Source organism: Schistocerca serialis, chromosome 6, assembly GCF_023864345.2.
Source record: "Schistocerca serialis cubense isolate TAMUIC-IGC-003099 chromosome 6, iqSchSeri2.2, whole genome shotgun sequence".
In the NCBI taxonomy this organism is placed as follows: domain Eukaryota; kingdom Metazoa; phylum Arthropoda; class Insecta; order Orthoptera; family Acrididae; genus Schistocerca; species Schistocerca serialis.
The window spans coordinates 575,589,146-575,616,770 of record NC_064643.1 but is presented as its reverse complement, the minus strand read 5'-3'; the positions used below and the strand labels follow the sequence as shown (position 1 = coordinate 575,616,770).

The window sequence follows — 27,625 nt, the reverse complement described above, 5'->3', positions numbered from 1 at the left end:
TGCGCAATTCAGAAAAGCTGGTGTTGGTGGGAAGCAGTCATTGAGATGAGGGATATCATGTTTGGCAGCGTGTTCAGCAACAGGGTGGTCCAATTGGTTTTTTGGCCACAGTTTGTCGGTGGCCATTCGTGCGGACCGACAGCTTGTTGGTTGTCATGCCTACATAGAATGCAGCACAGTAGTTGCAGCTTAGCTTTGTAAATCACGACTGTTTTCAAAGGTAGCCCTGCCTTTGATGGGGTAAGTGATGTTAGTAACCGGACTGGAGGAGGTGGTGGTAGTTCTCTTAGTTGTTGGTGCCAATGGCCCCACGCATATGCTTTTCCCGGTTTCGAATTGTCTGCACAAGCAAGAAATTTATTGAAAGTGGTGCTTTAGGTTTGTCAGTACAGTGCAGTTGTTATGTTTCGTTTTCTTTGTTGTCTGTTTTTGTTTGTTCACCTAAAAATGAGTACTGCAACAAAGAAAATAAATTTGTGACATTGAATGTTAAGTTAGAGGCACTTAACTTGAGAAGGGAAAAAAACGATAAAAAAAAACTTGCTATCAAATACCATGTTGGCAAAATTACCATGTAACTGGCGAAGAAATGAAGTTAAATTGGAACAGTTCCCTTGAAAGAAATGCTATGAACAATCTCTTAACTAAAAAACTATGAAGAGATGAGGTGTTGTTGAAGTGGGTTTTTTCGTTTCAACTTTGTTTTATTTCTTTCTTCCACATACAATTTTGACAATCCAAGTTTTCAACAGATCGATGAGGTCCCACTCCCATTGAGCTCAAACTATCGAAACTCTGCTGTAGTATAAATAAAGCATTCTTCAGTCTTTAAAACGCTGTAACTATTACAGGAAATAAAAGGTTGTCTGCATATCTGAAAATATTGGAGATTTTACTTTTAGGACTGTCCTCATAGTTAATATCACAAAGACACAACAGTTATTTTCAGAACAGGTGAGAAAACTCTCCGACTCCCTCCCTCTCGAGATGGGCGGGCTCCACATAGTCTGCGGCCGATACATGTTCTCTAATCAATTCAGCATTCCTTTCTAAAGAAGGCCACGTTTCAATTTTGAATACGGGGGTTGTTCCTAGTGTAGGTAACAACTGCTCTGCATCTCTGACTCAGTAATTTTAGCAACATTCTGAGCTGAATTTTTCTTTTCATGCAAAACATAGTTGCTTAGATGCTGTATACACAAAAATTATTATTTACATCTTAGTCACTGGCTCATATGTAAGTTTATGCTTATGAAACAAAAGCTTTCCTTCTACAAACAAAAAAGGCCGTAATTTATTAAAAATTGGCATTTATTGGAGATAAGACCAACAGATACAATAAGCACAAATTCTCTCTATTTTGTATCCTAACACACACACACACACACACACACACACACACACACACACACAAAAAAAATCTCCACAACACATAATCAGGTTCTCTACTGATGATTGTATGGTAACACATCTGTTGACTTATTAGAAAATATAAAAGATGTGAACAATTCAACACTTCAGTTTTTTTTTATAACTTCACAAACAAGGTGATCTACAAATATCAGTGATCAAACTCATAAATACATTTTCATCGAGCAATATCGTACATTAGCGTCAGTAGAATGCACTGATAAATAACTGTACAATGTGACAAAAATCACATACCAGTATCAGTAAAATATAAAAGCAGTTTTGTATATTATACATAAAACATTCATAGAAAAATCTTATTTACAGATATGTACTCAAATATAAATAAAAATATAGCACCATTTATTACATCACCATTGTGATGTACATATTCATAAATTACACATTTTAAATGTTTTGCACCTTGAAACCAAATTTAAATATGTTTAATTTATAATGTTTTCGATACATCAGTAAACTTGTAGTTTGTCTTGTTACAACTTTAAAAGAAAAGGCAGCACAGTACTGTGGCACTATTTTTGTACATCTAAGGAGACGATCTTTGTACTGATAACATGTTTGCTACGTCAAACATATTTCCCTTCTAAGATAAGAACTTATGACACATAAACACCCTTCCATGCTGCTGACAAAGAAGTCCTCTTGGGTTTACTTTGAAATCTAGGTGGAGACAAGACTTGTTTTAAGAAAACACTCCTCCTCTCTTTCAAATTTAAGTAGCTTACCTTCACTGGTTTACTAGTTTCCCTTTCCGTTTCACCACGTACACTAGGCACTTCTAAGTGTAGTCTCTGATCTGTATTCTGACCTTTCAAAATACTGTTCCACTGTTTAATACGAGATGTGACTGCTGGAATTACGTTTTCCTTATCTGATGGTTCTTCAATCTTTTCAGCTGATATGTCAAGCACAATATCATTTTTCACAGTCGCACAGAAATCTGAAATTGGTTTTGTACAATTTTTGACATCTGCTGAAGTGAAAGTGTCTAACTGCTGACTTATATCATGATCGGCTTCTTTATGTTCAAATTTTTCTCTCAGTAAAGAAAATTTTCTTCTAATTCTATTTGATTTTCCAGTCTTCTTTGCCTCTGCACAGGAAGCTTGCTGCTGAGCTGAATGTTCTGCAACTGAATCAGGAGATGATAAATATGACACTGCATCCAAAACGATTTCTGGTCCGTGGGACATGGTACTGGGAACCATCTTTGAAGATACTCTGCAATCATCATTTAATGAATCGTGCAACTTTGAAATCAAGTGAGAGTCACGAGTGACTGGAGAATATGGATTTGTACTCAAGGAAGAACTGGGAAGTGATGGCAAAGAGGTGCTGTAAACAGAATCAAAAGGAAATTTGTTCTTGCTGGGAGATTTTTGTGGGCTACCACTCAATGTGCTTGCAGAACTACAGCTTCTGCTGTCCCATGTTGAGTTGTATAAGTTACAAAGAGAACTGCCACGCCGAATCTCATCTATAGTAGCAACCAGGGTGCTGGCTGAATCATGCCTCCTGCGGAGTTTAATAGAGTCACCTGCTTCGGTGCTTGACTCTTCATGTTCTTCCATGATAGTGTCCAGTGTTGTAACAGGATGGAAAGCTCCATTCTGATCGATAACATAAGGACGAGCAATGAATACATTGAACTCATCTTGCTCAGAAACAAAATCTGGTAAGTTACGATTTCTTTCACATTCTGCCAAGTCATCAACCAATGTATCAAGATAATCATCTTGTCTTGAACGTTGTACTCTAATTCCCACATTAGGTCGCCTGCAGGGAATTGGAGGTGGAGAAATAGTGACAGCTAATGGTTCCCCACTTGTCGTCGAATTGTCTGAAGATGCCGAAGTAATTGTGGTTACTGTGCTGGTGAGAGTATCTCGTCTTCTGTCTCTCACTACACTGTCATCATGCAACCAGGTCTCTATGTCGGAATAACCACGCCAAGAACGTAAACCCCAAGCTTCTCTTGCAATGTTTACAGCACAGATATTCTCGTAGTCATGAGCTGAGAGCACCTCACTTGGTACTGAAAGTATTTCACTTGGTGCATCTTCACTTCCACCTGGAGGCACATCTTGGTGATTTACATTACAAGGTTCAGTATCACACTTCTTTTCTGTTACTGTACCTGAAAATTGTTCACAAAGAACTTCACCACCACTTTCTGTAGATGCATCAGCAACTGACATCGATAAAACATTATCCTCCTTGTTATTTTGCATATCATGTGCACTATTGAAAACATCGAAGTCAATGGGAGAACAGATAGCACGGCGTTTCTGTCTTGTCATTTCATCTAATATCACTGTATTTTTCCCATCAGCCAATGAGGGGTCTATTCCAATTTCATGAATAGCTGAAAATGAGGGCCTCTGGAGCAGATTTGAATCATTAGTTGCAGCAATATCCTCCAGACTGCTCATATCTTCCAAAGGATGTTCAGTATCTATTCCTAATTCCTCTGGTGAACAAATACCACGTCTTTTCCGTTTTAAGACATCATATTTTGTAGTTGAAATTAGTGTTCTGGGCTCCTCACTTGCCTTTTTTACAATTTCTATTTCATCTGCAATTTCCAGCCCCAGATTTAAGAATTCTGTTGGTGTTGCTGTTTGACATGGTGCCCAGTTGTTTAACAGAAGATTTTTGTCTGTTGTGGCATCATCAGAAAGCGGAGAGCCACCATTTGATGGCATATTGTTGATCCTGCAACAAGAAAACAAATAATGTCAAGCTTTACAGTGAGTTAATTTACACATAATGATGATGATGGACAGTTTCAGTCTGCAGGGCACTCAACTGCATGGTTATCAGTTCCCATACAAAAACGCAAGCTTTGCACTTTCCAGTTGTGCCAATTTCTGAATGGTGATAAAATGATGAGGACAACACAGATACTCTGTCCCTGGGTGGAGAGAATCTCCGACCTGATGGAATCTATCCCAGGACCCCCCCCCCCCCCCCCCCCCAAGTTAATTTACAATCTAATAGTAGGGGCAAAATGGTCCCACTACTTAATTATGTAGAACATCAGGAATTCTTGATTCATTATCAATAAATGTGTCATGTAAAATACTATTTATTCAACACAACAAACACCAACGAAAGTGTGTAACCATAAATAGAAAAGAACATCTATGTTCAGTTTATTTGTGTGAAGTCTGGAAACGCCATGAATATAATCGAAGAATTTACACTGAGAACCTCTTCCAAAGTGATTCGGAGCTCCAATAAGAGAGAAGGGGGGCTTGTCAGCACTTAGTTCTGCAGCATTTGAAGGAGACATTTAATTAGTGATGGATCCATTCCACAAGATCATTAGCTGTGGGTTAGCAGATACAGGTTAAAATTCATTTCATACCAAGCAATGTTGAAAATACATTAGGTATGGTAAACTGTTTGTCCGATCAGAAGTGATGCGAAGTGGTATTCGGACCTGGACAATCTACTCATGACAGAAGGTCATGGCGGCAGCTGTTGATGTTGCATCTTTCATTGAGTAGGTTTCAAGCCAAGGAGAGAGACAGTGAAACTCTTTGTCAGGCAGTATTATACCTATCCGATGGTGGTAAAGTTCTAATGATGTTGCTACGGACATTATCAAATCACAGACTTAGTATGTGAAGGTAACAAGCAGAACTGTAGAGCTATTTAGATCACAGCGGCTGTGGAAAGAGGAAATTGCTTGCTGACAGAAGTCTGCTGTAATGAAGGGTCACACTTGTGGTGTTGATGTATCCCAATAAAGCACCATGTTTGAGCACAGCATTTGAATACAAATAAAGTCTGATTATGCTTTCAGGAATATCTTCAATTTGCTATCTCATTCCCGAGCACTGACAAATGGTAGGAAGTCATGTTCGTTTGGAATGCGTAAATACGGGGCAGTCCACTTTGCTCACCATTACCATGGTGAATATCTATTAGCGATTACACAAGCTGTCAAAATGCTACAATTCACCTGAAGCCAACTTGACTGGCTTCTGCTGAGAGGCAACCATGAAAGGCTTATGTTCTGTGATAAGGATAAAATGTCAACCCTGAAGTGTGTTACTGAAGCCAAGGCCCCACAGAGCTCATGGTCATAAGCGGACAAATTTGCATGCACTGGTGATAATCATTTTTACTTCATACAGGGTGACTGCCACTCCTCGACTGGTGCTTCAAAATTTCTCTAATACCAATAGATATTCCCACTGATGGGCAAACACTTTTTTCTCCTATAAGACCGACACCTTTGCAACACTTGGACAGAGGTTGTTTTTAAGACCATAACTTCCCTATATAATTTAACTTGCTTGTATAATTCAACTACTTGCCTTGACACTACTTTCAGAGGACACGTTGTCTTGTAGAATAGTACTGCAATGCTCGGGGATGGATGTATTTTGACCATTTGGTCAGGAGTGGGAGCACTGACATTAGCAGTGCAAACTGTGTTTTCTGCGTATAGCAGCAAATGTAACAACAAAATATTTTGAAGTATATTGTTGTTCAGTGTGTTGCTTGCCAGTGTGCAAAGACAGGAAAGTAGATATGATTGTGTGAAGTTGCGTTTGGTGCCAAGCATTTTTTCAAGTTACTTAGCTTCTGACTGAGATGAGTGTCCTTGATAGTACTAGACAGTAAGGTGCCAAACACCGTGGTATACCTCCTAACACCATGTCGGACCTCCTATTGCCCAGTTTAGTGTGGCAATGCCATGTGGCATGGACTCAACAAATCATTGGAAGTCCCTGCATGAATACTGAGCCCAACTTCCTCTGCAGCCGTCCATACTGGCGAAAGTGTTGCCTATGCAGGACTTTGTGCACAGACTAGCCTCTCGATTTAGTCCCATAAATGTTTGATGGGATTCAAGTCGGGTGATCTGAGTGGCCAAATTATTTGCTTGAATTGTCCATAACGTTCTTCAAACCACTCGTGAACAATTGAGTACCTGGGTACAACAAGAGCGTTAACCCTTTTAGTGCCAAATACGATCTGATCGTGATCCAGATTTTCGGCGAAAAATGCCAGAAACTATCTGATCGTGATGCCCTTCTCGTTCATTTTTTCCACGCTTGAAGGCAAAGTTGTTAGTATTTCCTAGTCTAAGACGTAGAAGGGTGGTTGAAGGCACAGCATATCGATCCTCTTCGATTGTCAGTGCGATATTTCGAGTAAAATAAACTTCTCTGGTGTTGTATATTTACCGAGTATTTCGCGGCAGCATGGAGTCGTCAAGTAAGAAGTTGCAGTTTGATACGAGTGATTTAGACAATAATTTGATAAGCAGTGAAAGTGAAGATGGATTTGCAGAAAGTGAATCAGATTAGGAGATGTCTGGTAGAGAAGAGGACTCGTTTTCTTCTTCAAGTGACGATTGTGCGTCAGCAAATGACGACGACCAAACACAACTGAATTGCAGTGCAAATACTTTTGTTGAAATAATGGATGAGGCATCAGATAATCCACCCCCTCCAAGCTTTTTGTATGCAGAACTACCAGGCCCTAAACATATACCATCAAATGCCACACCAATTGATTTTTTCAATTTGTGTTTTTCTCAGCAGCTTCTTACTATTACGGTGACAGACTAACGGATACGCTCGCCAGGTGATTCAGTCAACACATTTATTGCCAAATTCGAGAATCAAACAGTGGCAACTAACAACTGTAGCAGAAATGAGGGCTTTTATAGCAGTGATTTTGAATATGGGACTCATAAAAAAACTGACAATGTTTAGTTACTGGTCAACTGATGCAAACCTTTTGACACCATGGTTTTCGCAAATGTTTTCACGCAACAGGTTTCAGTTGTCGCTGCAGTTCTTACATTTTGTAGACAATTCGAAACTTCACCCTCCTGGTCACCAACAGCCAAATTTCAAGTGTTGGTGGATATTGCCAACAATGTTTTTCGTTGCTACTACACTCCACACCAGCAACTGAGTGTTGTTGAAAGTCTTGTTGGGACAAAGCCGCACTCACAGCTAATCCAGTACCTCCCCAATAAACATTATCGCAGATGGGAGTCAAATTTTGGATGCTGTGTGATTCTGTAGTAAATTACTGCCTAGGGTTTTATGCATACTGTGGTGCAAAAAGTGATGAAGACAAAAACGAAATGAAAGAGAACGGCCTGGGATATGAAGTCGTCATGAAACTACTAGCTCTTGGGAGCTACATGCAAAAAGGTTACCATGTGTTTTGCGATAACTTTTTTTTACATCTATTCCTCTGGCAGAAAAGCTGTATTCAGTCAGCACTTATCTAACGGGAACAATTAGAAGATACAGAAAATTCCTGCCACGTGGTCTTCTGTTGAATTATGCTGTAGGTCAGCTAAAGTTTTTCAAGAAATCTTTTATACTTCTCTGTGGCTTCAGGCAGAAGAAATCACAGAGAAACCCAGTCCTCCTTGTGAGTACATCATCCTCTGCTACATCATCAGAAAAGACAATTCGCAACAGACAGTCGGTCGAGAAACCAGATGTGATTTTTAAATATAATAAGTATATGGGTGGCATTGACTCATCTGATATGATGGCATACTGCTATTTAGATGAGAGGAGGAGTCAAGATGTGGAAGAAGGTAGTGTTGAGTATAATTGCCAGGATGTTGCTGAATGCGTATGTTTTGTATAAGGAAAGCCTAAATCCCAACAACAAACCATTGACACTGCTGAAGTTAACAGCATAGTCATTTGCAAACTTTCTAAACAGTGGTTTCAGGCAAGGACTGCAACCACAAGTGCAATAGATATAAATGTACCTGCTTCAACAGTATATGGTATAGAGACTCAACCGGGGAGAAAGGAACGCTACTGTAGTGTTTGTTCTATGAAGGATAAGAAGCGGCGTTCACAAACAGTCTGTGTTTGTTGCAAGAAAGGACTGCATCCTTCACGTGTTGGTCAGCATGTGTGCTAGTAGTTGTCATAACTGCAACCTCACATTTGTCAGTGATTTATAACTGAAGAACTGAGAACACGTTCAGAGCAAAACAATTTATTTTGTAATGTTATGTTCTTTTTTTTCACTAGTATAGTAAAAAAATTTTGTATTCCTTTATGATGTTTTTGTTAAGGAAACTACAGAGATTCCATATATACCTGAGATTTTTGAGTATATCATCATTTGATGGGTCTCAGAGTAAATTGAAATCAAAGTTTTAATTTTTTTCGATAAACCCCATCATGAAAATAATTTTTCTCTCTGAAAATATGTTCTTTGACAATGTGTATTGCACATATTACTGTAGCCAGCAGCATTCCCTAAAAATAAAAAAAAATTACATTCCTTTATGCATTAGTTTAGATTTTATTGCAAGTATGGCAGAGGTCTGCATTTTACTGTAAAACCACATGGCACTTTTAACATGATCTTTTGAGAAAACGACTGGCACTAAAAGGGTTAAATGTCTAATGCTTTTATTGCGTAAACGCGTGCATTCCCTTCTTCAAACATTCAACTATTGTCTTTAAGGAAATTAGTTCCGTATGATGTCGCTAGATAACATGAGCTCTTTGGAAAGAAGATCGCGTGCAATGCTTTTGTTGCACCCATTACTTTAGTTCATCGTTCAAACAAGTGGTGTGGCCACTTTGTGAAGATGGATGCTAGTGATGACACTGCAATGTGGAAGGGTGGAAACGAAATGTTGCTAAGAAGCTTCGAAATTCTGGCAAAATGTATATATCTGTGCGCACAGGAAAGAAAATACCAGCCAAGAAGTTCAAGCCATCTGAATCATGTTGCAAGAAGAGGTCTTGTGTTTTATTTGTTCATTTTTCTCTGCCATATCTTCAAGTGGACAAAGTTCAGCATTATACAGTTATGCTTATATTTATATCATAGTCTGTATTTGTTGCAATCTATTCTAGGTGCTGTCAGAGTTTACAAATCGATCAACAGAAGCAACTGTTCTGTCTCTGTTGGTCCATTATGGCCAGGGGACATTGGCTGGTACGTATTTATTGATTAAAAAAAACTTTAACAAGTCGTATATTTTGGTTATTTTATTCTAGGTCTATATATCAGATGCTACCAGTTTTGGCACCTCAGTATTGCCATCTTCAGGCCCCATACACTATTTTTGTAATAACAAGCTTATCGAATGGTGCCATATAACTGGAACCTTAAATCGGAACCATTATGCAACAGATTGACAGTCGGTGTCATCCTTTCATATGAATCAGTTGCATAATGGTTCGGATTTACGGTTCCAGTTTTATGGCACCACACGATAAGCTTGATGATACAAAAATAGTGTATAGGCCAATATACGGCTGTTGGTAAAGTTATTTGAATCGAGAAGCAACTGTGTGTTGCATTTTGGGACAGTAGTGACTAAGTACTTCAGGATGCAATCTTAATGGGATATATATCAAAAAACGAAAAACAAACTACATCTCTCAATCCTGAAGCACAGAACAGGAACTATTATTGGACGTATACCATAAAACATAATGGATTCGTAAAAATAGTTCACTAGAAATTTCTACGATATGTGTTGCAGATTTCTGAAATGAGGCAGAGATCAGCACAAAATACAATAAAGATATGTCATGTTAACAATGACATATCCATGTCACAAATATTGTTTTAAGGTCTGTAATATTTTCTTCAATAATCAGATCCAATAAAAATTATTTGGGGTAGTTCTGCTACATTCCAGGTGCTGTTCCTGAAGACAAACGAGGTAAACACCATAATCGGCCCAATACGATAGAAAAAAAGGTTTGGCATCTTGTTGAACATTGATCCCAGTTACCTTCTAAGGAGTTTCCACTATAACAGCCCCAGAGCCAAAAGGATGTACTTTGATAATCCTGAATTAACTGTTCATAAACTTTATACGTGCTTAAAACAACATTTTTATGAGTTAGAGGGGAAAGCACTTAAAATGAAGTACAGCACTTACCACAGATATTGGAGGGAACAAAGTCAATATTCTTTTAGGCAATTGAGATCAGCTAGGTGTTAGTTTTGTGCCGAGTGTGATGTGCTTTTGGCAAAAAATTCTGATGACCAGTGTTGTTGTCGTCGTCTTCAGTCATTACACTGGTTTGATGCGCTCTCCACGCTACTCTATCCTGTGCAAGCTGCTTCATTGCTCAGTACCTACTGCAACCTACATCTTTCTGAATCTCCTTAGTGTATTCATCTCTTGGTCCCCCTCTATGATTTTTACCCTCCAATACTAAATCGGTGATCCCTCTACTTGATCCTATGCTGCCTTCACTATTTCATCCCTCAAAGCTACCCATTCTTCTTCTACTGTATTTCTTTCCCCCATTCCTGCCAGTTGTTCCCTTATGCTCTCCCTGAAACACTGTACAACCTCTGGTTTAGTCAGATTATCCTGGTCCCATCTCCTTATACTCCCACCTTTTTGCAGTGTCTTCCGTTTTACTCTACAGTTCATAACCAATAGATTGTGATCAGAGTCCACATCTGCCCCTGGAAATGTCTTACGATTTAAAACCTGGTTCCTAAATCTCTGTCTTTCCATTATATAATCTAACTGATACCTTCTAGTATCTCCAGGCTTCTTCCATGTGTACAACCTTCTTTCATGATTCTTGAACCAAGTGTTAGCTATGATTAAGTTACACTCTGTGCAAAATTCTACCAGGTGGCTTCCTCCTTCATTTCTTACCCCCAATCCATATTCACCTACTACATTTCCTTCTCTTCCTCTCCATACTATCGAATTCCAGTCACCCATGACTATTAAATTTTCATCTCCTTTCACTATCTGTATAATTTCTTTTATCTCATCATACATTTCATCAATTTCTTTGTCATCTGCAGAGCTAGTCGGCATATAAACTTGTACTACTGTAGTAGGCGTGGGCTTCGTGTCTATCTTGGCCACAATAATGCGTTCACTATGCTGTTTGTAGTAGCTTACCCACATTCCCTTTTTTTCCCTTCATTATTAAACCTACTCCTGAATTACCACTATTTGATTTTGTATTTATAACCCTGTATTCACCTGACCAAAAGTCTTGTTCCTCCTGCCACCGAACTTCACTAATTCCCACTATATCTAACTTTAACCTATCCATTTCCCTTTTTAAATTTTCTAACCTACCTGCCCGATTAAGGGATCTGACATTCCATGCTCCGATCCGTAGAACACCAGTTTTCTTTCTTCTGACCAGTGTAAAGCTAACTATAACCTAAACAAGGCAGATGCAAAGCATATCGATCTTTAAAGGCACAGACTTAATGAAAGAAATTAAATCTGTCTCTGATGATAGCATTCTTTTCTCTAGACTTTGATTATGCCCAGAACTTGCCTATACCTAAATTAAGTGTAGTGTCTTCTTTGGTTTTATAATTTTAATATTCATTGCCATAATGATGGTACCTTGCTCAGGGGCATACATCTTGTGTGACGTGTGTGGTGAGCACAGGTCCCCAAGCTGGGTCTGGCATTGCTTCCACTTACTTGTATCAGGCCCCTCACTTTCATCCATCCTATCTGACCTCTCTTGGTCAACACTTGTTCTTTCCTGTCCCAAACAGTATTACAAATGGAGGCCTATGGTGTCTTTCATATTCATGCCCTTTAATGGCCCTTTTCTTTCTTTGGCCAATTTCTTCAATTCTTTCTGTCTTCACAATTTCATGTTGTGATCTTTCATCATCACCTTTCTGAATAACTTTCAGAATTGTAATTTGAGGATTTATCTTTGCACCAAGGTGACACAGACAGTCGACCATGAACAGTCTTGAAGAATACTTCCACCGATTGCAACCATAAATTGGAGGAAAGACAGCATTCAGATTTGGTGGGCTGTCATTCAGAAGATAATGATGGATCGGAGCGTCTAGAAACTCAACAGTCAGTACAAGCTGAAAAACATCAAAGGATTAAACCTAAAAAGGTCTCATTATTCTTGATACACAATGTTAACTCCTTGTACCAAGATGGAAAATTAAAAATTGTTAATGATGTCATGAAGAAACACAAAATTGTAATCATGGCTCTTCAAGAAATCAGAAACAGCGATCAAGACCCAATGGAATCACAGAAATACCGACTTTATAAAGGAATCTCTGGAAAAAGAGTCATCAAGAACTGTCCACAATTTGACAATCTCAAAATTATCAACTATCATACAATTCAAATCTCAGCCCGCCAGACTTGCAACTCTACCTTTGAAATCTGAAAGTAACACATACACAATTATCAATGCACTCTCACCAATCAGAAAAATAATACTCTGACAGACAAAATACGAACCATAACTAGTCTCAAAATCAACATGTTTTAAAAGGAAACATCATAAATTAAAAACCTGGAAACACCCTGATTTCCGAAAGGGCGAATGGCAACTGAGCAATGTATGCATGGATAAATTTCACCATCACGAAATCTACAACTTCAAAGATTTAAGGGGTGCAGACTCAGAGTCAGATCACTATGTTGTGAAGATCAAAATAAAATTAACACCAATGCTAAAGAAAAGACCTCAGAAAAAAAAACTAGAAGAAAATTCTACCCAACCATCCTAACCAAAAATACACTAGAAGAATTAACCACCAAATTAAAATCCATAGCAGAAGAGGTGGTTCCAATAAATCCCAGGAAGAAACACAAGTGGTGGAACAAAGAATGTGATCAGGCATTAGAAAGAATACACCAAGCTTGGACAATGCATCAAGCCCAAAAGTCTGAAGAATCACATCTAGAACTAATTAAACAAAGGAAGTCAACCCATAAAATCATCAGACAGACAAAATACAAACATCTTAAAAATACCCTAGAAAAGAGAGAACTTCCACAAGAAACAGTCAAGAGATTATTACAAAATCTTTGGGAGATATCTTAAAAAGTATGAGTCCTCAACACTGATGCTGAGAGATAAGTCAGCAAAGTTTGCACATAGTAATCAAGAAAATGCAGAGATCCTTGCAGGCTTTCAACAAACTTTTAAATAGTGATGACCCACTAGAAACATTTCAAGTAGACACTCAAGCACCTATTTTAACCACCTCAGACCTAACAGACCCTCTAACTGTAAGTGAGGTAGAAGTCGCAACTCAGGAACTAAAAAAAATTACAAGGCATGTGTTGAAGACCATGTAACTGCAGAAATCTGGAAGAATGCTGGAAAACCTGTGATCATAAATATCCACCAACAACTAATTGAAATGTGGATCACAGAGAAAATTCCAGAGCACTGGGCATCAGGAATAATTCATCCATTATTTAAAAAAGGAGATAGAACCAACCAGATAATTACATATGCATAATCCTTCTGGACTGCACATACAAAATTTTTGCCCGCATAATTTACAATAGGATCAAAAACATTCTGGAACCACAACTTGGAGAAGATTAAGGAGGATTTCTATCATACAGAAGCCGCTCAGACCAAATTCTTAGCCTAAAACTAATAATGGAGTATTACAAGTATAGAAACAAAGAGGTATTCATCTCATTCGTAGAATTTAAAAAGTATTCATACAGGCTTGTAGAGCAGGGTGTGTGTGTGTGTGTGTGTGTGTGTGTGTAGGATATCACTCTAAAGCTTAGCAATGTTTTCAAATCTTGTTTATGAACCCTCCAACTACTCAACACCTCCACTATACGGTAAGTTGTTACCATAATGTCATCTATTATAAACAAAAATTTATCAAGATTAACAGTAAGAGTATGGAAAAACAACACAGAAAATTGTTTCAGTCTGGATCAGCACTGGGGCAATGTAGCCATGCATGTGATTGTATTTTCTCAAAAATAAAATGAACATTGTCCAAATGTTGTGTCTGTTGACGCTCAAAATCTTGACTGCATGGTGTATGGCTACTTTTACTCCTTTCACAGTTTGTATTTCAACAAGGACTTCACAGATCTTACAAACTGATGTTGAGTAAGCTCCCATTCCTCCAGTTAAGATGGCACTGGCACAGTAATTAACAACAGAGAGTACTGGTCAATCAATCATTCAAAGACTTCTTTAAATGTCAGCATAATTAAAGAGACAAGTCAGAAAAGCAGATGGTCAACAACAAAACCAAAAGTAAAGACAAATGAAATGTGTAAAGCTATTCAAAGTGTGAAGAAAGGAAATTTGCTTGGAGATAGTTATTCGACAGAAGTAACTAAAGTTGGAGGCAACATAATACTAACGTTTACAAAATATCTGCAGAAGAAGATAATTTCCCAAAGATGGAAAAATAATGTAATTATTCCATCTGAGATGAAAGATGGCAGTCAAGACATAAAATTCATCGATTTACTGACTTCTTTTCCAAAACATACATTCACTAAAATTGTCTCCAAACACACAGAAAATGGATTTCAGTCAGGCAAAGAAACACACTGGCTTTAGAAGTAGACATAGCACACGGACTACTTTGTAGGTCATGAATGAAACTGAAGACTTGAAATAAAAAAGGCTAAGTGCCATAATAAAGAAAAAAAGGCTTCAACTGCCACAAATTTAAACATAGTCCATTAGTAACAAGAATGCATGCAACAGATTTGACTGAAATGATTCAGCACCTGTCAAATAATGAGCACAAACAGTTCTACAAAAGCAGAATGAACTTTAACTATCTTTTTTGTCGACTACTGAACTATGACACTTAAAGAGTTTTTCGCTGCATTGCCACATTCAGCAAGATTTCCATACTATTACAATACATGTTTGCAATTTACTTTGTCCACTAGGTACGTCCTATGCTTAACCTTCAAACAAAACACATTAACAGTGCAATTTTGACCATTAATTACCTAGAATACTTTAACTCATTTTCCTCAATGTCATGATTTTGGCACTTCAAGACTTTTTATTTGAAGTCCTCAATTATAGAGTGGAACTTGAGAACATTATACCTCTTTGCCTGCATTCATAGATTCTGGTAAATTTTTTGACTCAGTCTCAGATAAATTAGTATTAACAGTCCTGGAGGGTGAAAGCATTGACTCAATCTATACGAGTAAACTGCAGAATATATGTGTCAGCCTTACAGTTTCAGGAGTGATGAATTAAGAATTTAAATAAAATCAGGCAAAGAGATTCTATACCACAAAATCTATTCCCAGTATTCCTTCAGAATGTTTTCAGATTCTTAAACTCTATAAGTGAAGAAATGTGTGTTAATGGAACATATCTGAACCAACTTTGTTTTGCTAATGACATTGTACTTAGAGCCACTAGTGCAGATGAACTTCAGCAAATAGGAGGTAACGGATCAAGTTTGAAAGCAGTCATGAAAATCAGTCATTATAAATCTAAAATAATGCACAAGAAATACACTGTAAGGAAAATTGTACAAATTAATGAAGAGTGGTAGAACCAGTTGATGCATTCTCGCATTTTATGGCAGCTGATAATAAAGAATGGACTGCAAAGACGAAATCATTGCCATGCTGTTAGAAGAGATGAATGTTTTAAAATATAACTACGACACTCTCAAGAAACAAAACAGTGAATGCGATAATAAAAGAAACAGTGAATTGTTATTAGAAGCTAGGACTTTGGGCAACAAACATGATGGTGTATGTAAAAAATGTGGGAAAACTGATAAAAGCGGTATTGTATGTGTGAAGTGTGACTCTCAATTTCACTTTCAATGAACAAAGATAGACTTCTCATTGAAAGGAAATGAAAACTTGACAAAAAACCTGGAAGTGCAATCTGTGTACTGATATACTAAATGGGCCAGCAAATATTTCCATAACAAACAGATTTGAAAAGCTCGGTGGCGACAGTGACAGCGATGCTTTTGTAGGGCACACTGAACATACCCACATACAGAGTGTTGCAATAAATGCTCTCAGGAACACTACTGTTTCTAACACATCAACACGAAGATATACAAATTCCACATGGTGCTGTTCCTGTTCCTGAAAACATCTACCAACACGTTTCGGATGTAATCTTGTGATTCTTGGTGATAATTCAGGGACAGGGGATCGCTTCTTTGGTAAATGATGTGGCAGTAACTGTGAAAGCGACAGGTTTTGTCAAGCCAGGAGCATTGCTCTCTCAAGTAACCAAGTGCATTATTTGGTGGCTTACACAAAATGTACCGGAATGGAACTTCAGTAGCCTCCCCAAGAACTAAAGAAGTGCTTCAGTTACCTGGGACACACAAATGTTATTTATGTCAACATTCTGCACCAATATGATTTATCGCCCTGATCATGTGTGAACAAAGAGATCAGTGCAGCAAATGAACAGCTCTTTAGCGTACGCAGTCAGTTTGCAAACATAAATGTTCTGGACATCAATACCACTAGCCAAAGATTCCATACCAAACATGGCCTCCACTTGAATGTACTTCACAAAAGTTCATAACTCAAAACATTGTTTTAATCTCGTTTTATTCTCTCATGTCAGATGCAAGAGAAGTTATAAAAAATGTTGTATCTTCCACTACAAAAAAGAGAAGTAGTGATTGTTTGCCACTGCAGCATATTCCTGTTGTAGTTAATGCTCAAAGAAAGCCTTTTTTTAGACTAGAGGAAAGGGAAAGTTACAGAGTAAATGTTGCACTCTTTAATAATAATTTAGCTCGTGTCAAATCTAACATCAAGAAACCTGTCAAAAGTGCAACAAATTACCTGAATAGCTTAAAAGTATTTCACCAAAATATAAGAAGCCTTTTAAATAAAAAAGACGAACTACTGCTTTCTCTTCAAGAAACAGATGACACTATTGTTGATGTGCTCCGCCTAACTAAACATCACCTGCATTTAAATAGTTTATGAGTGAGAAATTCAATTCATTCCTAGGCTTATTTCTCAAACACTTTGAAGCCTGCTCACCCCAAAGACAAGATTAAAAATGAAATCAATCTGTTGTGAAATGAAAGAGTGGATAACAGCTGGCATTAAAACAACACGTGCTAAACGGAGAGACCTTTACATAGAACAAAGGGCTAGTATAAACCTAGCAGTGAAACTACATTAGAAGAAAATACTGTAAAAATTCTAACATGTGTAATGAGAAAGAGCAAACAAATGCATTACGCAGAAAAAATCAGCAAGTCAAACAACAAAGTAAAAACCATATAGAACATGATAAAAAATAGGAACATAAAATCTGAACAAGTGTAGACGCCACAGTCCTCTGGTAGTGGTTCAGACAAGAATAATCAAATAGTTGCAGCCTCTGATTTTAACAACTTTTTCCTCACTGTATCTGAAAGATCAGGGAACCATAATAAACAGTCTCCCACAGAAGCCATACAGCTACTAAGTCGTACGCAAATCACATCAAATACAGACTTGAAAACTTTTAACATTGCAGCGCATCAGCAATCGTGAATAATTTAATGATTATAAATAATCTGCCCCGATTGCAAATTGAAACCAGATGTTGACCTAGGTTTTGGCGTGGATAACCACGCCTTCTTCGAAACACACTAAAACTACAAACGTCCGGTGAGCTGTGTTGGCTGGGGTGAGGAAGCACGCTTCTGATATTTGAGCTAAGTACTGCTATTGGCATGGTACACACGTACCGTTTATTTTACATTTCATGCAAATCTTTTGCTCTTTTGGGCATCCTGTATTAATGTTGGACCATGCCTCTTTAGGCAGTTTGTAGTTTTAGTGTGGCCCAAAGAAGGCGTGGTCATCTGCACTGAAACCTAGGTCAACATCCGGTTTCAATTTACAATCAAGGGGATTCTTTGTAATCATTAAATACAGACTTCATTTCAAAAGCATAACTCCTAGAGAAATTGAAAAAAAAAAAAAAAATCATAAAATTAATTAAAAGCTCTGGATCTTCTGGATATGATGGAATATATAATAAGATTCTAAAATCATGTGCAGACTTAATCAACCAATCAATGAAAAGTGGGACATTTCCAGTCCGACAAACTTGCAATAGTGATGCCCATTCATAGAAGTGGGGCAAGGAAGGTACAATCCAATTATCAGCCCATTTCTTTGCTGCCAGTATTCTCAAAGGTGTTTGAGAAAGTAGTTTATGATAGGATGCGTGGCCATATGACACAAAATTACTTACTGGCATCTACACAGTTTGGCTTTCATAAGGGAATCTCCACAGAGAGAGCTATAGTTAGCCAACAGATGAAACTCTAGGTGAATTAAATCTCAGAAGGTACCCAATGGGGATTTTTTGTGACCTTCCTAAAGCATTGCTAAAAAAGCTTCCACACTATTGCACTGAAGACAAACCTTTGACATGGCTAGAATCTTATCTACACAACAGGAAGCAACGAGTTATCTTAATGGAGGCAGGTGTAACAGTAAACTCAGAGTGGGGAAATGTAAACTCAGAGTGGGGAAATGTAAAATACAGAGTCCTATAGGGTTTGATCCTTGGGCCACAGATTTTCCTAATCTACACTAATGATCTACCCGTTACAATAACTGACAGAGCAAAAATAGTCATGTTTGTGGATGATACGAGTATTCTCATCAAGGGTCCCAACTCTGCAATGTAGGATACAGTCCTGAAATTTGCTAACCAAGTACACAAATGGTTCACAGCAAATAGCCTAATCCTAAATTTTTCAAAAACTAGCATTATACAGTTTCACACAGAAATTTAAAACCTGCAAGTTCCTGAAATGGAGATCAACAACAACACATTTAATGAAACCAAACATACAAAATTCTTAGGCATCCAGATAGATAACCAACTAAGATGGACAGAGCAAATTGATCAGCTAGCCAAACGAATTAGCACACATCTAAGATGGACAGAGCAAATTGATCAGCTCGCCAAACGAATTAGCACAGTTTGTTTTGCCCTGAAAGCTATTTCCCACCTCGTTAACAGAGAAGTATTGCTTTTGTCATATTTCCATTCTGTACTCCTATATGGAATTATATTCTGGGGAAATGCTACAGTAGTTGAAAGAGTCTTCAAACTATGAGAGCAGTGAGGTTGATATGTGGGGTCTAACAGAACATCCTGCAGAGGTCTCTTTAAGACTCGCAGCATATTTACTGATACAAATCAATACATATTCTCACTGATAATGTTTGTAGCCAGCAACAAGGAATTATTCCAGAAAAACTGAGACATTCACAAGTGTAAAAGAAGACAGGCAAAAAATTTCCACGAAGGACCTGCAACTCTAACAAAAGTCAATAGGGAAGTAACTAAATAGGGAATAAATGTATATAACAAGCTTCCCAAAGTATGAAAAAGGAAACTGATACCATGGAGGTATTCAAAAGGAAGCTAAGAACATTCTGCAGAGAACAAACTTATTATAAAATGAATGAATTCCTACAGTAATAAGGCATCCTTTCGAATAAAAATAGAGGAAAGAAAATCTTTATGTTATGTAGACTTAAGTGTGTACTTCTAACACATATTATAGTGACAAAATGTACATTTATTTATATCATAGGTTAAATATGTACTACCATTTATTCTGCACAATTAAATATTTACTTGAACTTATTCAAGTAACGAAGATAAAAATGTTGTAATTTAATTTAAATCATAATGAATAAATGTAAATTTCATTACTTATCTGTGACAATGGGATAAAAAAAAAAGTGCACTTTCATTAATTCTGCTATTTTAAGTACTCACTTGAACTTATTCCAGTAAAATGTAGGTTGTAATATTGTCTGCAATCAATCATTCATAGAAAATAAATATTTGTATGATATATAAAATGTTCACATAATTTTGCATTATTTCACTTGACTTGTCCTATATTACTAGTACATCCTTTGTACAATATGTCATCAACAGGACCAAATAAAAAATCAACCTAAACCATACAACATACATTCCACTAAAGAACAAGTTGGCAATCTCACATGCTAAGCCTTACTACACTTTTTCAAAAATCAGGAACGGGTTCCTTCCAAATTATCACCCATTTAACTACATCAAGAACTGTATATGAGGGGTACAGACGGATGCCAGCAAAATGGAAATTGAGATTTGTCGAGGTGGGACTATCAAAAGTCTACAGAAATATTTTCAGCCTCAAGAAATTGTGAACCAAATCCATCAAAGTGCATATCAAATTTGTTTAAGACTGAGTTATGCATTTTCAGAAAGAAAATTTTTCTGTCTCTGACTTAAAAAGTTGATTCTCAAGTCTCCTGTGTTTGGTATTTTGAGCAACTAAGACAATTTACAAATAAAAGTGAACTTTCATTCTAGGTGACAAAATTCTCTTATTTCTCAAAAGTATGAAAAGAGGTGACTGGAGACAGAAGCAGCAGACAAGAACAATAAGAAATAAGAGATAGAAACTGAGAAGTGTAGACGGTGAAGAGAGACAACATTAACAAAACAAAGGAGAAAAAAATAAATGTGAGACTGTGAAGGGTAGAATTAGCATTGGAAACTTAAATAAAGTTTAAGATCAATGGTTGAGTATAGCTAATCAATCACATGGTATCTTCCTGTAAGAATCATCCTATCATTTGCCTGTAGTAGAATAGAGTGATTAGTACACGGAAAATAAATTAAGAATGGGTAGCAGCAGAATATTGGGTACAATGATGTTTAAAACCCAACTTGTTATGCAACAGCTAGAGGGGGAAAAAAATGTCAAGATATGAAGGAGTTGGAGAAGCACTTACATATTGTAAGTGTGGCATGAAGTGACTAACAACATTCATGAAAAGGGGGGGGGTAGGGGGGGGAGGAGGAGGAGGAGGAGGAGGAGGGAGGAGGAGGGAGGAGGGAGGGAGGGAGGGAGGGAGGGAGGGAGGGAGGGAGGGAGAGGGAGAGGGAGAGGGAGAGGGAGAGGGAGAGAGAGAGAGAGAGAGAGAGAGAGAGAGAGAGAGAGACTACAAACAAAGGAACTGATGTATAAGACAAATTGATAAATATGTTTTACTTTAGTGATGAAAGTGAAAGCATACGACATGTGTAGCAGCAAGATGGTTGAAGTGGGATAGAAGCAAGGGTAACAGAACAAAGTGCTCAATGAATCAATAACAAAATTTGTAAATGTAAAGTAATATAAATGATGACAGTGACAAGTTTCATAATGAAATATACCTGCAGAAAAGAACTACGAGGCAGAAAAAATTAATTGGGACACACATTGAGATGATAGTCATACTGGTACGGCTTGGCTGGAGGTGACTGTAATGGAAACGTCATGACAGGAGAGAAAACAGTGCTTTCAAAGGTAATGAATACCAATAGATAAAACAGAACACTTCTCACCTTCCAGTTGGTTGTTCTTTATCTAAGTCCCAACAGTGCTTTAATGAGCGAATTGTTGCTGTGTTTTCTGACTTCATGGTGGACATTTGTGTTTCACGTGCATCATGATTTACTGCTTCAGAATGAAATTTAATATGTCCAGCAGGATGGAAAAAGCCATAATAAAGCAGCATGCTCATGATACCTGAGAAAATGACAAATTTAAATGTTCATAATATTATGGCAATCTGATGTACACAAAATATTCCACAATCAAATCACAATAGTAATTAAGCTGAATTAAAACTTACCTAATATTGTCCCACCAACAACAGCAGTGGTGCCAAAGATTACAAGGTTGAACCTTGTCATTCCTGTGAAACCGATGAACATTCCCAGACAGCTGACATTCTGAAGGATAACAATGACGTAAAATACAAGCATACGCTTTCTTGAGCGACCCTCTTTGAGATTGAAAAAACAAAAGCAATATATCACACCCACTACACAATTATATATCTTTTCTTCCCATGGTGACTGACAGAAGTCAGTATGTTGGAACATTATCCAAGCTGTCATTCCTATCCAGTGCACACCTGCAACATGAAAGACTACTGCAGTTATACTGGCAAACGGCGAGACAATTAAATTAACAGAGCTCAATCTGCTGAAAACATACCAAGCAATAAAAACAGCCATGCTTTAAAACCAACAGCAAACAGTACCAATGCTGTTATTCGGGCTGTTATCATGCTTCCTCGCCAAACTGCCTGCAGCAGGAAGCCTACTGCAGACAATGAACGTTTATCGGGACGAGCACGTCTCATAGCTTTGGTATACGCTGCAACTGCCCAAGCTAGAGATGCAAGTGATGCAACAGCTGACACACCTGCAAAATTCATCACATCTGTTGGTGATCTGACTAATGGTTTCATTAACATTAGTAATATCATGCAATGAACATTACAAAATGACTGTTTAAAAAATGAAAAGCTAACCTTTGTAGATCCCAGTAAGCACATCCACAAGTCCATTTTTGCTACCAGAAGCAATCCTCACTGCATGCAACTGTTCATGACTGACAGACTGGTAAACAGCCTTTGAAAAAAATTTAGAGCATTTTTCATCCACCACCATTGGTAGTTTGGAAGAGCTGACAGAAAAGCTAGAATTACTCAAGAGAAGTTATTGTCAATGGTTGCTATAAAGAATTTTCAAATTTTTCATGCCTGAGAAAAGTTAACAATTGTTATTGTGTTAATATTCTAAGTTCATGCAGATTTGTTACATCACATACAATCAAATAAATAATGAAGTTTTAGTATGAAGCTCCAGCATTTATGAGAACTTTTTAACATGTTAACAGATTTTATGTAACGAACTCATACAAAGTATTTAAAAATTTGTCCATTGTCCATGTTGAATGTCATTTAAAAACAAGCAAATTATAGTCAATAAAAAGACCTACATAGTACACAGTGAATCAGTGTGTGTACAACACTGAAAGTAGGGGAAAGTATATCTGTTCCAGCTAACTCGTGTTTCCTTATACTGGACAAAAAACTGAACGTAAGCCATCATTCATAAGCTGCAAACACAGATTTCTTTAAAGGTATGCAACTTAACTGAAATAGATCTGTGTGTTACAATGAAGATCTGGAGTGTACAATAAACTGAGCTTCATTTACATTTACGTTTTCACTCGTAAGTTTTGTACTTCATTATTCTTTATTTAATTAAAAATATTTGTGATAGAGGAGCACCTACTTAAATGATGAAATTAATAACATTTGGGGTAGCAATCTTAGTGCTACAGGAAAGGAGAATTTAATGAAAATTGTGGATAAGCTATGGGAAATTTTGCGTCAACAGAACCTACCAATTTCTAATGTCTGCTATAACCAGTAATGTAATGACGTTGTGGCATGTGATGTTGCATGAGCATAAACAAAGATGCTAGAACACTGACAGTATTTCTTTTGTACCTATAAGTTTTTGGACTGCAGGTCGTGGTGCTGATCTACGGTATAGTCTGAGCCTTAGGTAACGTTGGAAGATAACAGTTTGGCTGCGAGTTAGCAAAGCCAAGAAATGTGAATATGAAATCTCAAGAGATGATTACAGACATTTGGTGTTGCTCAGGGTCTAAGTTAAACAAAGGGGAGAAGTTGAGAGTTGGTCAAGCAGTATCAAATGATTCAGTTATTGTAAACACCAATAGCTTACAAGTACAGATTTTACTTTGTATATGCCGCTTTTACATATTCACTCAGAAATATTTGTAGAATTCTATTTTTTTGATTGTTTTCTGCGTGATATAACCACTATTAGAGAGAGAGAGAGAGAGAGAGAGAGAGAGAGAGAGAGAGAGAGAGAGAGAGAGAATATTTCTTCTGGGTTCTTAGAAAATGATGTACGTCAACAACATGAAATTACCAATTTTACATGTGGTGGTGATTTTCTGTGTGTTATAGAATTAAACCCACACTATTATTTGCACAACACAATTACCAAAAGAACTGCTAAGTAACTTCACCATAAATTCCACAAGGAAATTATAAGATTTGTTGCAACTCAAACCAGAGGCCTTTAAAGTACTAATGGAACAAGGCCACCCAATCTACCAGGAGACTACAAGTTTGCATAACCCTTTCACTTTGAATAGTTGTTTTGGCCAACTAACTTTTCCTTTATTTTTTGTCTCAAGCACATACTGACCAAACTATGTAATTTAATATGCACTATAAGAAAATGATACACATACATCTCAAAACCATATAATGATTACTGTAAGTAGGTTTAAAACACAGCTCTTACTTCAAGTGAGTTAGTAACATGTCAGTGTCATCCTAGAACATTTCATCTACCAGAAGAGGGGACAGTAACAACTTCAGATATTTCCGTACAACCTATATTTCAGGGCATACTGCATTTCAGCCATTTATCTACAATAGTTACAGAAGCATGGTTCAACAGTGCCTGATCAATATAGTTCCTCTTTTAGGTATGTGCCACGATGCACATACTTGAATATTTTCAAAAGCTAGGTTAAACGTGAAAGAATATCTCTAACATTAAAAAGTTTCTTGATCATACATCAACAGTCAAACCATATCACTAATGAAGCAAAAGAAAATATACTAATTGGATCAAAAACTTCCAAGGAGTATTGAAAGAAAACCAAAATAAATTCTGAGGAGAAACATTTGTATCACCTTGAAATGAATCAATGCCAGATATTGCAAAATACCATTATGAAAGAATGTCAAGTGGAGAATAAGCCCAATGCTATCATCATTGCATATGAGAGTAATGAAATCAGAAAAAAATATTGCTTCTGTTTAAAAAAGGAAGATTTAACACTTTGATGTCTACAAGTGTCTATGTCATGGAATGAGAATTTTCAGCTCTTAATGGCTAGCCATCTATTGAAATTACTCCTAAAGAGCACTTTATAAATCCCACAACTAACTCTACTTAAAACTACAAACTGAGTTACTTTCAAGCACAGAAAGATCGTCAATGTTTTGTACAAATAGAACTGCCAATTAAAGTAACATTTCGCTATATCAATAAAGTAACATTTTGCTTTCTGGATTATGAAGATGACCTGAAATCAGTATTTGATACTTTCTAAAATCTTTTTGATACGTAAAAGGGCTACTGGTATCCTACCTCTAAAGGTCCACTCGCCATGAAAAAACAGCGGCCTTAACACCCATACTGTAATCGTTTGTTAACTCTCTCCGTAAATGTTCAATACTTTTTAACTATCAAAACGTCAAACTTACCTGTCCAACTGCGCCAATCTTCTAAAGATATCATGATGTACAACTGAAGAACCAACTGTGGTGCAGATTCCATAAAAGATTCAAATAAACGTAACATACAAATGTCATTTTGCTGATGATAGAGCCGCTGGAAGTCGAGAGGGTCGCCTGATGTACGTGCTTCAAAGCCGGTCTTCAATGCAACAACATACCTGTAAACGAAAATAAAAATTTATGACAAACATTACGTAAATAAGGTGGTACAAATATTACGAAAGTAATTAGTTTAGTTTAATAGCCACTTTGTTTTGCAAACACTAACGAAGACTCAGTCCCCTAGCAAACATTATAGTTACTTTCCACTCACCTGTGAACCAAGCCTAAAAGGAAAACGTGAGCCACCCAGTGCAATAGCCCTGCCGATTCATCCATAATATGCCACCGCATACTAAACACTTGTACCATAGCAGCTGGGAAAACAACTAGTAACAAAGTACTAATAGCCCAATAAAAGTGTCCATTTTCAAAATATTCGACAACCAAGACTGCATCTGAAAAATAATGTTTACGACCTGAAGCCATCTGTAGCTATGAAAATATAGTGCATATCAATAAGTTTACAACATGAAATTTTTCTGATGGCCTTCAATCTAATCCAAAACTGATGTGAAACACCTATCAACAAATAATAGCCTGCCTTTGACATTCACATACAAGGCCAATCTTACCAGTACTCAAATCCACCAAAAATGTTCCCATTGATAATACAATAAGAAACGCATCATATAATCTAAAAGTCAATTCTTCTGGTATATTTTCATTCTTATGTTCAGTGAACGACTTCGTACAAGAATTTTCGTTCGATTTCAACTTCACCGCTGCCATATTTTTCCCTTGCCCTCTACTGGCGAACGACTTAAGCTATTGTTTAGAATTACCGCGGGTCGTCTAGCGTCTGTTTACATTCGTTGACGCAAAGTCACAGCCTTCTAAGCCCCGACAACAGTAATTTGCTGATGACAACAAAATTTTTATGAAGTGAAGGATAGCATTATTCGTGGATCCGAAACGCAAATTTCTGTCAGCAACCAGAAAAATAGTACATCTGTAAACTAGAAAAGTTGGAAACAGTAGAAACACAAAAGGGATGAAAGACTAAAGGACCGTACGCAGGCAACGATGTGCCTGCGCAGATATCTGCGCAAATGTTTGTGCATGCGTGATTACATTCAATTTACGCCTCGCTCGCCATCTCTCGGTATAGAAAAGAAATTTCAGTGACAAGCGACTACGCTTTCATAACTTCTAAGTTTATGTCATTTACTTAGAAACGGAGGAAACTCTTATGCTCTGTGTTTGCAACTTCTATTTTCACAAAAAAAACAAGCTATGAGGCTAGAAATTGCTCCCATGATTGACTGCCGGTGACGTTAAGATTCCTGGCTCTAGGGAGAAGTTACAAGGATCCAGTTACGAAAAAAGGTTGAGTGTAGTGTTGCACATATAGCTGGGACCTCGTGCGGACACTCTGAGATGGAAATGTGGAAATGAAGTAAAAAATTAATTTAAGTACTCTTTATTTAGAATACGTGTACATGAAACTTATTGCGGCAGAAGTAGTTGGTACACCATATTTTTCGGAAGATTTTACCTTTTTCCGTAATTCTTATTTCCCTTTTACTTATTTATAAAACTCCATGCAGGTCAACTTGTAGGTAAACTGGTATTGTAAGATTGATTTCACGGTTCATTAAAGCAGTCGATTTTATTCACCGGTCCACTGGGTCAGCGAAAATGCTCTTTCCACAATGGCGTTGTGTGTGGGAACAGACAACAAAGTAAATACGACTCTTTTCCACGGAGTGTTTAGACATGCATTGTTCCGAGTCACGCTTAGTTTATAAAAGGCTTTTCAAATAGAGAAAGGAGGGATAAGATGATTAAGCAGGTAAGTTGGCGAACACGGTATTTCTCCAAGGCATTCATAGATAGCAGCACCTTCTGAGACGCAGGTGATGACTTACGTAGTTCACCGAACGGGATACCGGGACTGATTGTATAGCGATCAGTAGCAACAAAGCTGTTCCTTGTTTATGTGCATTTGTAATTTTTGGACCCTGCAGCATAAAGAACTATTCGAATTTGGTAAGATGCTTACCCTTGTGGCGACCATCGACCGCAAGTAACTGCCACTGGCGAAGTCCAGAGTAAACGGTCTTTGAGGACTCGTTGCTCTTTGGATTGGTCTTGAGGACTTGGGTTATGATGTTCATGTTATGATTTGCTGTATTG

The 27,625-nt window shown here is 37.4% G+C and overlaps 1 protein-coding gene across 2 annotated transcripts; it reads right to left on the bottom strand.

Moving 5' to 3' along the window:
* Positions 1–1,293: 1,293 nt before the first annotated feature.
* Positions 1,294–26,257, bottom strand: LOC126484428 (uncharacterized). 2 transcript variants are annotated; one of them, XM_050107941.1, is made up of 7 exons: positions 26,062–26,257; positions 25,701–25,884; positions 25,355–25,545; positions 22,243–22,452; positions 21,875–22,159; positions 21,585–21,768; positions 1,294–4,146 (listed from the first exon to the last, which is right to left on the bottom strand). In XM_050107941.1, exons 1-7 carry the CDS (start codon positions 26,216–26,218, stop codon positions 2,028–2,030), a joined length of 3,330 nt encoding a protein of 1,109 aa, XP_049963898.1. In that variant the 5' UTR covers positions 26,219–26,257; the 3' UTR covers positions 1,294–2,027. The 2 variants fall into 2 exon arrangements, with proteins under 2 accessions (XP_049963898.1, XP_049963899.1); XM_050107942.1 differs by lacking the exons at positions 25,701–25,884; positions 26,062–26,257 and adding an exon at positions 22,562–22,716 and having other exon boundaries at positions 25,355–25,472.
* Positions 26,258–27,625: the final 1,368 nt, after the last annotated feature.

What these genes read in the sequence shown, in the direction of transcription:
- LOC126484428 (XM_050107941.1), bottom strand. Translation starts at nt 26,218, where the DNA reads ATGGCAGCGGTGAAGTTGAAATCGAACGAAAATTCTTGTACGAAGTCG. An exon ending in TTTGGTGGATTTGAGTACTG is followed by an intron (nt 25,885 to 26,061) that starts GTAAGATTGGCC and finishes ATTATTTTTCAG; the next exon opens with ATGCAGTCTTGGTTGTCGAA. An exon ending in CTTTTAGGCTTGGTTCACAG is followed by an intron (nt 25,546 to 25,700) that starts GTGAGTGGAAAG and finishes TTTCGTTTACAG; the next exon opens with GTATGTTGTTGCATTGAAGA.